The sequence below is a fragment of the Toxorhynchites rutilus genome, chromosome 2 (genome assembly GCF_029784135.1).
Source record: "Toxorhynchites rutilus septentrionalis strain SRP chromosome 2, ASM2978413v1, whole genome shotgun sequence".
NCBI classification, from domain to species: domain Eukaryota; kingdom Metazoa; phylum Arthropoda; class Insecta; order Diptera; family Culicidae; genus Toxorhynchites; species Toxorhynchites rutilus.
This window is the reverse complement of record NC_073745.1, coordinates 158,652,408-158,667,571: the sequence shown is the minus strand read 5'-3', so window position 1 is coordinate 158,667,571 and position 15,164 is coordinate 158,652,408. Positions and strand designations below refer to the sequence as shown.

Sequence of the window (15,164 nt, the reverse complement as noted above, 5' to 3'; positions counted from 1 at the left end):
AGAGACTTTTAACTTTTCAGTTCATTCGCCTCTAAATGCGTTTTACCACCAGAATATCGCTTAACACATTAAGGACCGCACGTTTTGGACCAAACTTGAACGCTTCATTTGTTCGGATTCCACGAATGAGATCGTTTCCTTCGGTGTGGATGAGACGAAGGTGAGCCATCGGTAGGCCTTGTTAGATTCTTGGCAAACTAAGGATTTATCCAGCAAGTGCAGAAAACACGGGTTATTTCGTGATCCATCCGTAATAGACAGAACGCGAAACACGAGAAATCTCGTGAGCGGTCCGCAAAGTGTTAAGTATGCTTTTTGTGCGTTTTCAATTCCCAGGGAACTGGCAGAGTATTTTTCAGCAACGATCAGTTCTTTCCAGATTTTCCTCGATACTCGAAGCCCACCAGTGGTTAATGCTAACTCGATAACCACCTGTTAATAGCACTTAATTGAAAAATATTTGGTCGCAGTGTTACATGAATAGACAACATTAAAATGAATGTATTTTTCATTTCCCAGGGGAACTTGCAGATTATTTTTAGCAACGATTGAATCTTCCCGGAATTTTCTCGATGCTGAATGGCATCCAAACGAAGAGTTCCGCGCGTGTATGTGTGTGTGGCGGCTGCTCCTATCTCTTCCCGGGGAACCGTTTGTGGCATCACTCTCCTTCTGATGGATTCCCTTCTGGCCTAAGATGCACAAACAGGCTCTTGGTGACACCGTTCATCCGCGCTTTCATGATAAACGAAGAGCTTCATCACAACAGCGACAACATGCTCCAATCGCTGTTCAATTATAACTGAGTGGATTTCCGAGCGGCGCTCGCTTATATACCGATTGGTGACTCCAATAGCCTGTTTTGAAAGCAATTTTAAGACTATTGAAACAAGTTTTTGGATCAAAAAGTAACAAGTATATAACGCGTAGACATTTTATCTTTCGAATGAAGTGTTTATCATACCATTTCGTTCACTTGTTTAGGAGCTATTAACGCTCAAAATCTCGGTCTCCGGCGTAACGCTTTCGTTTTCGAAACTTTGATTTTACACCCCGGTATAGAAATGAAAGACGTGGTCCTACGTCAAAAGATCATTGGTAGTAGGATGCTTCTTTGTCACCTAGCTTCATGGTTGAAGACAATCCTACTTCCTTCCACTGTTCGCCTATCTAACCACAAAACATTTTGGGATTTGCTTTCAAACTAAATTGAATTCTAATCAGATAAGTGTGAAACAATTGCTTGTGTAGGAATTTCGGTCCTTGGAAAGTTTCTTAAGCATCGATCTCTTAATCGACTTTAGCCGCTTGAGAGTGCAGTTGGACCATGGGGTAAGCATGGTCCTTACATACCATTTTTGGAATGAACTGGTTGATGGCATAGGAAACCACGGAAGTGAAAATCTAGACCGTTGATTCAATATTCTAATTCTGCAACATGTTTTCCCTATCTACAGAAGATAAGACAGGTTCATTTCCATGAAATTCGTTTTCATGAAGAAGTAAAGAGTTACCTCTGAGACCGGAATGTATTGATAAGGAGTGAAATCCGTGATGAACAACTAAAGAGGCGGGTGATGACGACACTTTTCAACGAGTGGGACTGGAGCTTCAGAGACCATCGTATTCCGGAGTTCTGAACTTAAAAACATAGACCTAGCGTACGGTTGTTGGATTTGCAAACAGAGTTGATCTAGTCATCCAGGTGTTGCTTTTGACCTAATTTCATAGATGAGTGAGCTATGTTCGGATAAAAATAAAAAAAAAGATAAATAAATGTTATCAGGAATTGAAATATCGGTTTCGAACGTGTATAATAACATTCTGATTATTGAATTCTAGATGTATCTTAGATTTTTTGTAGCGGCTTCAATCCGAGAATGTCGAAGCATTTCCCTAAGATTCTGGATGTTGCTTCACAAAGTAGCACTCGCCCAGCGTTGATTTTGACTATTTCACCTGTAATTGACGAATTAAGTTCTGAATTTATCGACTTGAACTAAATCCAATTTATTCATACCTTGTTTATTTTTTTCGAGACAGTAACAACTGTCATAAAATTCGGTGAAAGTAGTGCTGACTTCGTATACAAACTCACAGAGATGATGCAAACAGAGGTTCTTTGTGATCAGCTTCATTACATCAGTAAATCTGAGCAACACTTTGCATAGTTTCCATTCCTTTTCATGCTCTAATGTTAGCTCTGTGCTATTGATGACTTTTTCTATGTTGTTTGCAAAATCTCCCCCACAATTACGAGCTATCGAACGAATCCTAGTGTATGCGTATAATAGATAAACAGCCGTGTTACCTTTGTCCTCAAGCATCTACGAAAAACAACATTGTAATCTATTGTAGAAATAAGACATAATTATCCTTACTTTATCAAATGAAAAAATGTATTCGTTGTTTCTATTATGTGATAAGTCGGCGTATTTTATGCAACCGTTTGCAACAGACTCCTGCGCTAATTTCATTTCTTCCTGGGACAGAACCTTATCGCGTTCCTTTTCCACGAGTTTATCCAATGAGCGTTTCAATCCTTCATCCAGCAGCTCAGTCAATTTCACGGTATCTCCGGATCGAGTTTTGAATTTTTTACCATCTTCTCCCAGCACAACACCGAATCCAACATGATCTACTCGGTGTAAGCTAGGGTTTAGAATCTTAGCACGGCGAGCACAAGAGAAAATGGTCTGGAAATGTGTGGCCTGCCCAGCATCGGTTACATAGATTACCCAATCAGCCTTTTCCTCGTGGAGCCGTTGTTTGATGGCGGCCATATCCGATGTATCGTAGGTAAACCCACCATCGGATTTTATTACAGTCAATGGTATTCCTTCTTTATTTTCACCCCACATAATTTTCCTACCATCATCTTCTTCCAGGAAACCCGAATCTGCTAGTTCCTTTACAATCTCCTCCATACCTTCCTGATAAAACGATTCGCCACGTTCAATGAGCTTTACGTCCAAACGATCATACACCTTTTGAAATTCCTTCCTCGAAACATCGCAAATCAATTTCCATGCCTTCAATGATTCATTATCGCCACTTTGTAATTTAACTACACATGCATATGCACGTTTTTTAAAGGGTTCATCGGAATCGAACCTTGCTTTGCTTTCCTTATAGAACGCCTGCAAATCACCGATAGGGGGTGAAACGTTCTGATAATCAGGGAAGCGTTCCTGCAGATGGGCGATCAACATGCCGAACTGAGTTCCCCAGTCACCGACGTGATTCAATCGAAGAACATCGTGACCTAGATATTCCAAAAACCGACTGATTGAATCGCCGATGATTGTTGAACGCAAATGACCCACGTGCATTTCTTTGGCAATATTCGGCGAAGAGAAATCCACAATGACACGTTTCTTCTCGCAAGTCGGCGGTTGCACACCGTTCTTAAGGATTGCCATTATTGCTGAGGCTCCAAATGATTTGTCTAGAAAAACGTTCACAAACCCCGCACCGGCCACCTCGCTTTTACTAATAATATGGGACTTTGGTAAGGCTTCCATTATTTTCGTTGCTACTTCTCGTGGGTTTAGTTTGACATCAAGCATTTTCAGTTTTTGAACAATTTGCATTGCATTGTTGCATTGATAGTCTCCAAACTTCGCCGAACTTGAAACGGTTATCACTGTGGGAACATCCTTGCTAACTTGGGGAAATGCAGTGGCAATAGCATGAGTGAATAACTCATTGAGGTGGTCGAGAATAGAAATCGTTCCAGTATAATTACTAGAACCTTTTGAAGTTTGCTTCCTTTCTGCTTCGATTGCCTGAAAAGATGCACTATTGCGTGATCCACCGAATGTCGAACAGGTTTGTTAGATACATACGCTTTTAAGAATATCCAGTCTATGTTTGAGCTTAACATTTTCTATTTGGAGCTTAGCTAGCTCGCCGTTGTTTTCATCCAAATCAATATTGTTCCGTATGTTCTCCATCGCTGTCTGTAAAATACGAATTTCGTGCTCCTTGGAATTTGCACGAGGTTAGATTCATGCCGGTAATATAAGGGACATAACTCACAACTTTCTTGAACCGCCTGAACTCTGCTCGATTATCAGTATCCATTCTATATCGCTGTTGAGAATATAAAATGTTCAAATTTATCTATTCAAACTAGATAAAATTTGAGAAATGTGGCGAACTAACGAAAGTCACCAATTATACATTCAATGAAAACAATAAACGTGTAAAGCAAGGATTCCGATGGAGGTCAATACCGAGATTGGAACGAGCAAGTAGTAAATAGAAGATGTGGAGCAGGGATGCCAGGACCACACGAAACAATATCTTGTTTCTACTCATTAAAAACATCAATTAGCAGTAAAAATTTTGAATTAATAATAGTTAAGAATAAAAAGTTGTTTGTGTTATTTTTTCTATCTACTGTTTTTCTGGAGTCTATCTATGGGGCTGTCCACATACCACGTGGACAGAAAAAGTATGATTTCAGACACCCCTCTCCCTCCGCGTGCAAGCATGGACATTTTCTACACCCATCCTTACGTTGTCCACGTGGACATTTTTCCATTTCTTCAAAAAAATAATAGGAAAAATAGTTGAATTGCGCCTAAATACAATTTTATGTTTGTTTCTATTCTTTATCCTATGTAAACGTATTGTATGTAAATTAAAAGTAGCAGTTTCTTCTCAATTCTTTGAACAACATTGGGGAACAACAATCCGTGAAGTTTCACATGTGAATATAATCTCGAACATTTTCTATCATAAACGGACGCAACCCAGCTGAACTATTGGAGTTTTCACGAAAATCAGACAATGAAATCAAGTGCTTCATTATTGGAAAAACTAAAAATCAACTCCGAAATTGCAACAAAATTAATAGATGTAAGTCAGTGCCTAATATATGATCCCTTTCAATTAACTGATCCGCAAATTCATCATCCTATTAAAACCAGTTTACTATTGCAAAATCTTTACTCGTCTGAGCTTCAATAATAAGTCCCCACGTTTCAACTGCCAATGATATTTCTTCGTTCAACTTCATAAATCTTGGGAAATATTGAGTTGTTTGGAATAATCATGCCGATTAGGAGAAAACCAAAAGCAAAATATTTTTTTTTATAAATTGTTTATTTTTACAGGCTTAGTTACAAAAGTTTGAAGGACGGCTCATTCTTAAATATATTTTTATATAAAATCAATATATATATATAAACATATAAACATATATAAATATATATATTTGACGGCATATATATATTAGAGGGCCAATGAAAATGGCCATTTCGAATTTTCAAAGCGAACTTGATGAAAAATGTTGATTCTCACGAAAAACTACCCTATGCAAAATATCAGCCCAATCGGACTTCATTTACTAGTGTTGCACAGCGGTCAAAGTTTGAGTTTTTTGAAAACCGAAAAAGCACCCAAGGGGGGAGTAAAGGAAATCGGGGTTTTCGAAAAAAAAAATTGATGCCAAATGTCTTAAAGTTGCATGAAACGTTGATTTTTGTCAAAAATTGACATTCTGGGACTTGTTTTTTTTTCGGAGTACGAAACGAAAAGTATGGTTTTGGGTGCCAATAAAAATACTTATCTCGATTTTTCTTTCGGAACTTGCTACAAAATGTTGATTCGCATGATAATATACCCTATGCAAAACATTAGCTCATTCGGACTTCATTTACTGGTGTTACAAACGTTAAAATTTGATTTTCTTTGAAAAACGAAAAATCACCGAAAATCGAGGTTTTCAAAAAAAAAGTTTGTCGCCAAATGTCTTAAAATTGCATTAATCGTCGAAATTTATAGTTACCTCGAATTTTTCTTTGTCAAAAAAAAATTTTTTTTGGCGATTGGTCATTTTTCCGCCTGAAAAATAGATTTTTGACAAAAAAAATTTTTCTAGATAACTGTAAATCTCGACACGTCGAGATTTTATGACATTTGGCATCAATTTTTTTTTAAACCCTGATTTCCGGTGATTTTTCGGTTTTCAAAGAACTCAAATTTTAACGTCAGCGACAAAAAGCGAAAAAAATTAAGTCCGATTGAGCTAATATTTTGCACCGGGTATATTATCGTGCGAATCAACATTTCGCAGCAAGTTCCGAATAAAAAATCGAGCCAACTATTTTTATTGGCACCCAAAACCATACTTTTCGTTTCGGGCTCCGAAAAAAAACAACTTCCCAGAATGTCGATTTTTGACAAAAAAAAATTCGAGATGACATTAGATCTCGACGTTTCATGCAATTTTAAGACATCTGGCATACAAAAAAATCGAAAACCCCGATTTCCTTCACTCCCCCTTTGGGTGATTCTTCGATTTTCAAAATGGTTAGTAATGTGGGAAACCGATTACTCTTGGTGGACTCGAGTTTAGAAGGGTGACATATTTTTTCAGGGAAAGGATGGGAAAAAGCAAAATATTATTTCCGCGATTCTATGTGCCCCGTTTTTTCACAATCTTTCGTCATGCTTCACGCAAATCGCAAAATCCATGATCGCAGAATTAGCGGCCTGATAATCAAAAGATGAAATATCTGATGATAGCGGGTGGACTATCACATACTAGCCGAACTCTTGGATTTTTTGGTGGGCTGTAACCATTTCGCTACGGCAGTGTGTTCCGTCGGAGTGATACCCTCAGTACACACAGGTCGATGTCTTGACTAGCGTCTCGAATCGATTATAATCAGTTGCGCACACGAACTTACGTCCAGCAATTAGGTTGTCCATACCCAATAACTAGAAACGTATTCCAGAAAATATTACAATTCAATGAAGAAGAGCATCGCTGCTAGAGAAACTTCTACAAAGATACAGTCCCCGTTTAAGAATTTGTTTTTCGAGTTCTTTAAACATAAACGAAAAGATTTTCACATTGAGAGCGAAAGTTGAATCGAAACATCGAAATCAATGTCGTGTATTTTTAATATTACAATATTCTGCGTCTGAATCCTGCCGATAATAGCGTCTCAATTCTGACTATCAAACAGCCTTTTATTCATAAATAGGAATAAATTTTCTGAAAATCCAGGCTAGTTTTCATATACTGTTGAATACATGTACATTTTTATTTCAAAATAATCCATTAGTGCCCAGCGTATGAAATTTAATACGCAAAAATGCCCGTTTTTGAAAAACTGTTTTTGATGAAACTAAAGTGTTAAGCGCATTTTAAGGCCATGTTCTCACTGCAGCGGGGCGTCAACGTAGCGTGAGCGGGGCGTGTTCATTTCTCGCAACGACATTTTAATTCACTCGCATTGCACCGTGCCAGCGGCGTGTCTTCGGCGTGTTTCATACAAATTGTCAATGTGTGTTTTTATTCAAAAAATGAAAATTGGTTTATTTTTAAATATTCCAACATCGTTGGACGAACCGTGACAAAAATCGGACGGTGAAAAACGTAAAAACTAAAAAAGACGGGTGGGTAATGTCGGGGACATAACCGGAGTGACGTAGGACTATACAAAGGGGACAGCTTTTGTTAAATATATATTTTAAATATATTGTTTTATTTTGAATTCGTGAATACCTACCTGTCTATCTGAAAAATGGATTAGTATACTGTTTACTCTTTATGAATATGTTGATGGTTCTGAAAAGAACCTTTGGTGTTGTGTTTTTGTTATCACTCGATATTCCCATCTTGTTCGGTTAAACCTTCCTGTTTAGCTATTGCGTTTGCCACTCGCCACAGCTTTCACAGTTGGAAAATTTCTTCCCATCCAGCTTGTGACATGTTGTTCAGTAAATTACATTTAATGCGACGTGCCGGAGAAACACTTTGCCACTCACTGAAACTAATTGTTGCCTTGATGAGCGCCGAACCGCTCTGCTCTGTTCTTGATGCGGGTTTTCTGATTGTCGTGAGCAGCTTTGCAAGCCAACTCGAGCACTCCGACGGCCGAAACTCTATAATCGCTGTTAGGTATACTGGTGCTCCGGCACCAATCCGTTCGGCCTAGTTACCCTTGCGGAGCAATCAGTGAATGCGACCACCAGGGAACTGGAGACCTGCACGGTTCGAGTGAGACTTTGCCTTTCCCTTAACTTGTCCTCCTTTGTTACGTCCACGATGCCGATGCCGTACAACCACACGGGTTTACGGTTTGAAAGAAAATAAGATATTTTTTTGGGGTCCGCGTGTTTTATACTCTAGCGGTACACACTCACAGGATAGAGACAAATCGGCAGACTCAGCCAGAGGGGCGAGTCCAACGAGACGAACGAATGAGCGTTAAAAGGGAGCGATGGCAAAAAAATACATTCATTACGATTTGTTCGCTCGTTGGATTCACATGCAGGCTAAAAAGGGTCCTTTTCAGGATCACAAAATTATCTTCAATCTAAAGAGTTTATTGTTTTGTTATCACTCGATATCCCCATCTTGTTCGGCTAAACCTTTCTGTTTAGCGATTGCATTTGCCACTCGCCACAGCTTTCACAGTTGGAAAATTTCTTCCCATCCAGCTTGTGACATATTTTACAGTAAATTACATTCAATGCGACGTGCCGAAGCGCCACTCAGTGTCGCATTGGAGGCGATTTCAACCTGTAATTGAACATTTACGATGACAGTGGTACAGTGTCGACTTTCAATGTGGGGTCATAATTTGGATCTCTATGTTTACAAAAATGTCCAACTAAATAAGTCCGTCCAATTAGCTAAATGTCGAACTAATTGTAAATTACTGTACTTTCAATCTGGAAACAATTTAAGAATTGGTGAAAATTGAATAATCAGGAAAGTCCCCAACTATCAATAAGCTCAGAACAACTGCCAAATTCACATACTCATCAGATCCTGGGAAACAAATTATGAAAAAATCAATTTGTGTTTTATTATTATTTTGGATAATGTTTTAGAAAGCATTGAACTGTATCTCCTAAACTCTTTTTTGGAAGGTTTAATGGCCCTGAAAAGCGCCTTGTTTTATGGAATGGCTCCAATTTAGAAAACTTAGTACTCGTGGTTTTGAAAAAAAACCATTTCGAACGCCCTCGATGCCGCCTTGTTCTGGATTTGCCACCAAAGCAGTTTGTATAAAGAACAAACTTTTTTCTTCTGCTACCTGATGCCGTTTTGCGATTGCGTTTGCCACTCGCCACTTGCTGCAACTGCCTGTTGTTGTCTTGATGTGTTCTGTTCTGAATGCGGTTTTTCTTATCGTCGCGAGCAGCTCTACCAGCCAACTCGATCACTTCGGCGGCCGAAACTATATAACGCCGGCTAGGTGGACTGGTGCACTGGTACTAACGCACTCGGCCTAGCTACCCTTACAGGGAACTCCAGATCAACACGGTTCGAGCGGGATTTTGCCTTTCCCTTCACTTTTCTGCTTGGGTTGGTTTGTTGATGTGTTGTGATGCGAACCGATGTGGTGTACGGTTTGAATGAGAATGATCGTTACGGCAGCGGAGCGGGGATTTTTAAGCTGACTGGCTGGCTCGAGAATTACGCATGTGTGAGACTGCGACCAATGTTTCGTTCATTTTTTTCTTTTTCCTTTCCAATCGTGCTTCATTCTATTTCGCTGCTGCTCTGGTTGCCTGTTTTGGTTGGTACGATTTGAGGAGCACAAAATGGACCAATCAAAAATGGGCACATAGTGCATTTTGACAAGGCTTGATATTTCACAATTATTCAATTATTTATCTCAAGAAAAATGAAATGTTATTCGTTATGATAGATGCGTAGATATATTTCCTATCAATTGATGCAAAAACCTTTGCGATCTATTGAGAAATGCTCTAGTTATAAGCGTTCCAAATCTTGCATTTTTTCCTACTTGTTCAGTGCCTGGATTTCCATTTCACCCCCTATATCTTCCGGTTAGACGTAGTCCTACGTCAAAAACACGAAACACTAAAATTATGTCACTACTTCAAACAAACATATGCAAGAGAGAAGCGGAGAAGTACAAATATCGCCGGCGTGAAGTGTTTTCGTTTGCACGCTAGCCACACGCCAAAACCACGCTCACGACACGTCAGCCTGGTATGAACACATCGGTAAGAACACACACGATTAATCGTAAGCATCACACGCCCCGCCCAAGCCACGCTGAAGCCCCGATGCAGTGAGAACAAGGCCTAAATGATACCACCTGACAATTTAAGAGTTTTTTCTTTGTGTCAGTGTCATTTTATCTGTCATTTTGGTTCTTTTGTTGTATATTGAAGCTTGCAAAGTTCAAGTTTCCCACAAAAGTCGCAAAGTAAACATAACCTATACCTGGGCAGTAATGCGTTAATTAGTGTCCACGTGGATATAATCTAAATTTTCAGTAATTCAAAATTACCCAATCCCAAAAAATGCAGATGAAGTCAGAAGATTCGTTGCATTTTGTAATTATTATCGAAAATTTGTACCAAATTTTGCATTGATTGCAAATCCACTTAACCAACTCCTAAAAAAGGATTCAAAATTCAGATGGACAGATAATTGCCAAAACGCATTCAACATATTACGAAATTCATTAATGTCACCTAGATTACTCCAATATCCAGATTTTACGAAGCAATTTATATTAACAACAGATGCTTCAGACATTGGCTGTGGAGCTGTATTGTCACAACAAACACTAAACGGAAACTTACCAATAGCATTTGCAAGTAAAACTTTTACACCTGGCGAGAAAAATAAACCAGTTATTCTGAAGGAATTAACAGCCATACATTGGGCTATTAATTATTTCAAACCTTACCTATACGGTAGAAAATTTTTAGTACAAACAGACCATAGACCATTAGTTTATCTGTTCGGAATGAAAAATCCAACATCAAAATTAACCAGAATGCGTCTTGATTTAGAAGAATATGATTTTTCAATTGAATATATATCAGGAAAATCGAATGTAGGAGCAGATGCTTTGTCGAGAATAATAACAACTTCTGACGAACTAAAAAATTTAAATATATTAGGAGTAAGCACGAGAGCAATGACTCGTAACATAAAAAATGATGACAGAATAGTAACATCAACAGATAAAGAGATTTCTGTACCAAGAGAACTTGATCACTTCTCTACGTACATGACAAATAATCCATCAGAAACCAACAAATTAATTAAACTTGAAACAAAAGTTGACAAAAATGAAATAAAATTTATATTAAAGAAAAACAATAAAATTATTGCGCAAGTGCATCAAAGAATTTTAAATGGGAGTCAGACATTAGAATCTGCACTTCTAAAAGTGGAAGAATCAATGATTAAAATGAACCAAAATAAATTAGCGCTCTCAACTAAAGATGAAATTTTTAAAATGCTATCAATTGAAAACTTTAAAACGTTAGCAAATGCACGAGTGTATTTAATAGAAATTATTATTTACAATCCACCAACATTTTTAACAAAAAGGGAAAATATTCAAAAAGTATTATACAATTATCATAATACCCCTACTGGAGGACATATCGGACAACATAGATTATACCTTCAAATAAGAGAGGTGTACAATTGGAGCAATATGAAAAGATCGATTGCAGAATTCATTAAGGCCTGTGAATTATGCAAACGAAACAAAATCATAAAGCATACCAAGGAAAAACAAGTAGTAACTACAACTTCATCTTATCCATTCGAAATTATTTCCATAGACACAGTTGGACCTTTACCTAGAAGTCACAACAACAATAGATATGCAGTTAGTGTCCAATGCGACTTGACAAAATATGTCGTATTGATTCCTGTGCCCACAAAAGAAGCTAATGTAATTGCTAAAGCATTAGTAGACAATTTTATTTTGACTTATGGAACATTTCTAACTTTACGTTCTGATCAAGGAACTGAGTATAATAACGAAGTCTTTGAGCAGATCTGTAAAATGCTTAAAATCGAACAAAAATTCAGTACAGCTTATCACCCTCAGACGATTGGATCGTTAGAGAGAAATCACAGGTGTTTAAATGAATACCTGAGATCTTTCGTTAATGAACATCAAACTGATTGGGATGAATGGTTAAAATTCTATGCTTTCAACTATAATACAACCCCACATTCAGACCATGGTTTTACACCACATGAACTCGTTTTTGGAAATAAAGCTAAACTACCACAGGAATTATTCAAAAATGGAACAGAACCAATATATAATTTTGAACAATATAGCAAAGAATTGAAATTTAAAATACAACGTTCTAACGAAATTGCAAGAGATAAGTTAATAAATCAGAAAGTTCAAAGAGCAACCAATACTGAAAACAATTGTAACCCAATTCATTTAAATATAAACGATAAAGTTTATTTGAAAATAGAAAACAGAAGGAAATTAGATCCTTTCTACGATGGACCATACATAGTGCAGGAACTATTAGATCCTAATTGTAAAATTTTAAACCCTAGAACAAACCATGAAAAAGTTGTACACAAAAATAGATTAATAAAAACATAAACAAGAAATATGACAAACAATTTGTATTCCATTCCAAACGAATTTTTTTTAACACAAAAAAAATTTTTTTTTTTCTTCCCTATAATTTCAAAAATATTTCAATTACAAGAGTATAGTAGTTAGTTAAACTTTTAATTATCCTTAATATCTTGGTAACTGTTTAAAATTACATTATTTATTAAGTATCTTACAAATCCAATATATATATTTAAAAATATTCACATGAACTTTCGAATAAAATTTATATCAATGAAATAAAAACTATATGTATCAAACTTTGTAACATTGAGAGAAGCCAAGGAACCATTATTTGAAAACCAGAATACTAAGAATGATTTCATTTTATTACATCATTCTCCCGAAGAGGGATGGTGTAGTATGATTTCAAATCCCATTTCCAAATCTCATTTCAAATCCCATATTTCATAGGCCATATATCATTCCATAACCCATTTTTTAAATCCATCCCCAAAACCCATCCTCATAAGCAGTTGATTGTTTCTTAATAAATGACTCATGCGTAGTCACTTCGATTTACAATTCCCATGAAACATTCCTCAAGCACAACTGCATTATTTAGTTAATTGCTTTTCCCCACATTCATCCATAGAAACAAGCCAACGTGCGCTGACGATATGAATGTACTCTTACATCATATCGCGCGCAGCTAAAGGCAATAAACCAGTAGCCAAAACAAACCTAGTTCTATTCTGATGAAATACGCGACCATATACAAAGTCGTCGTGACACTTTACGATTTCCCATGAAATCGATATGCGCGCTTACGAGTGCAGTAAGCATTATTATTTCTTGACCCCATTCACATCGAACACTGCATTCGATTGATTGGCTATTCCCCTTTGAAATCAACTTGGCTCCTCCCAGTGAAACTCTACACAAATTGTTGTAACTACTAGCTTAGGATTTTAGTAACCAGTGTTAAGAGAGTTCTAGAGACACACGCCACGCGATAGGTCGTGTTGAGTTTTCTTCAGATAATTTAATATAAAGAATATCGTGTCTTTGGTAAAAAAAAAAAAATGAGAAATAAAGTGTATAGAAGTTATTTGATGTTGACCGTGTTTGTGAACTAAAAACAGTTGATGACAACCGTGAGTTGAGAATGGGTAGAAAAACATTTGATACCTCCTCCCCTCTTACCGTGGACAAGCGTGGACATTTTCGTATCTATGGACAGCCCGTATCAGGATTCGGGTTGAGACTGCCCAGCAAACATTAAATCGCATAACAAGCGTATATATAACATCATATGCCCTAAAATTTGGTTGGCATATAATGCGTCTAACTGGCATATGCGTGCAAAAGTGGAGGCCATATACATACATGGCAAATTCTTACCGAATTTGTTTGGATGAATATGCAACTTTGACCGGATATAATAGCGATTATGTTGAAATCGAATTGCGATCTAATATGAATATATTCATGAATTGTCGAAGCACCAAATACGACTTTTGCCACACTCATATACGATTTTTTACAGACATAGAAAAAAAAACAAATGGCGCAAAATATTTTCGTGAAATGTTTATTACAGCCTCACGAATCGCCATTTTTATATATGAGTATTTATGTTTGTAGAAATAATAATTGTTTGATTGACTTGTGTTGGGAGTGGAATATGAATGTTTAAAATGGCACAGATTGATGTTTGGTGAAAACTGCTCCGATGTGCGTTCGAACTCCGGTCGTCTGGATTATCATCCACCTCTCGCGCGGCTATCTGAAATTTAATTCAACAGCGGTTAAAACTTTCGAGTGCATCAGCATTTCAATGACATTTCAATATGATGTAATATGTTCTTTATTAGGATTTAATATGATTTACTGTTTCATGATTTTCTTCAGCATGCAACACGATTTACTGCAGTACTGAATCGATTTAAATTATACGCTTATACGACAAACAAACTGCATCAGCGTAATATACGCATATGATGCGGATTAAATATATTTTACGACAATGTACATCATAAAATTGAACTTAATTATACCGAATTGCGACTTAATTTGATAATGGTATATAAAATCGAGTTTTTACATTTTATGCGATTTCAAATATACACGATACATACTTTGATTGATATTATATGCGATTATGATTTATTCGGATTTCTTGTAAGACTTGGCACGTGCAAAATTATACGATTTAATGTTTGCTGGGTAGTGGCGAACTAATGTTTACCAATATTAATATGGGGGCTTCGGGTTTGACTCCCGTTCTGGCCAAAAAATATATCGTAAAAATTATTTTTCTGTATTGTACTGATTTGGGGGAACTGTCTAGGGCAGTGGTGACCAACCTACGGCCCTCCGGCGTTGTTCATGCGGCCCGCTGCATGATTTGAAAAAAAAAATCATATGAGCGAAATTAAGAATATAGTTGAAAATTCTTCCATACAATTGAATAAAAATAACTTCATGAGTAATTCTTGTTAATCGTGTGTATCCAAGCTGACCATTTTCTGTTTTCTTTCCCGTTTTTTCCGTGCTAATTTAACCTTCTGAACATTGTTCTCGCTAGTACTCAAATGACTGTTCCGCGTTTTTTGGTTCTGTTCTGCTCACACTCGCATAAATTCGTACAAGTAACGGCAGAAAAACCGGGTTTTTACGTTTTTTTGACGTAGAACTACCTCTTTCATTAAGGGTGCCAAATCAGAAAACAGGTCACGTTTTTATGAAATAAAGTTAACGTTAATAACTATTTTTGCCGCGAACGGATTTTGGCGATTTACATACTAAACGAATCGGAAA

General features: G+C 37.1%; 1 protein-coding gene across 1 annotated transcript; it reads right to left on the bottom strand.

Annotated features, from left to right (window-relative positions):
- Window positions 1-1,797: 1,797 nt before the first annotated feature.
- On the bottom strand, window positions 1,798-4,234 carry LOC129767390 (probable arginine--tRNA ligase, cytoplasmic). Its single transcript, XM_055768252.1, has 5 exons — window positions 4,042-4,234; window positions 3,849-3,986; window positions 2,382-3,788; window positions 2,021-2,327; window positions 1,798-1,959 (listed from the first exon to the last, which is right to left on the bottom strand). The coding sequence occupies exons 1-5, from the start codon at window positions 4,084-4,086 to the stop codon at window positions 1,850-1,852; spliced, it is 2,007 nt and encodes a 668-aa protein (XP_055624227.1). The 5' UTR covers window positions 4,087-4,234; the 3' UTR covers window positions 1,798-1,849.
- Window positions 4,235-15,164: the final 10,930 nt, after the last annotated feature.

Coding starts and splice junctions, on each gene's coding strand:
- LOC129767390 (XM_055768252.1), bottom strand. CDS start 4,086: ATGGATACTGATAATCGAGCAGAGTTCAGGCGGTTCAAGAAAGTT. Junction 3,987..4,041: donor TCAGGCGGTTCAAGAAAGTT/GTGAGTTATGTC, acceptor GCAAATTCCAAG/GAGCACGAAATTCGTATTTT. Junction 3,789..3,848: donor GACTGGATATTCTTAAAAGC/GTATGTATCTAA, acceptor GCATCTTTTCAG/GCAATCGAAGCAGAAAGGAA.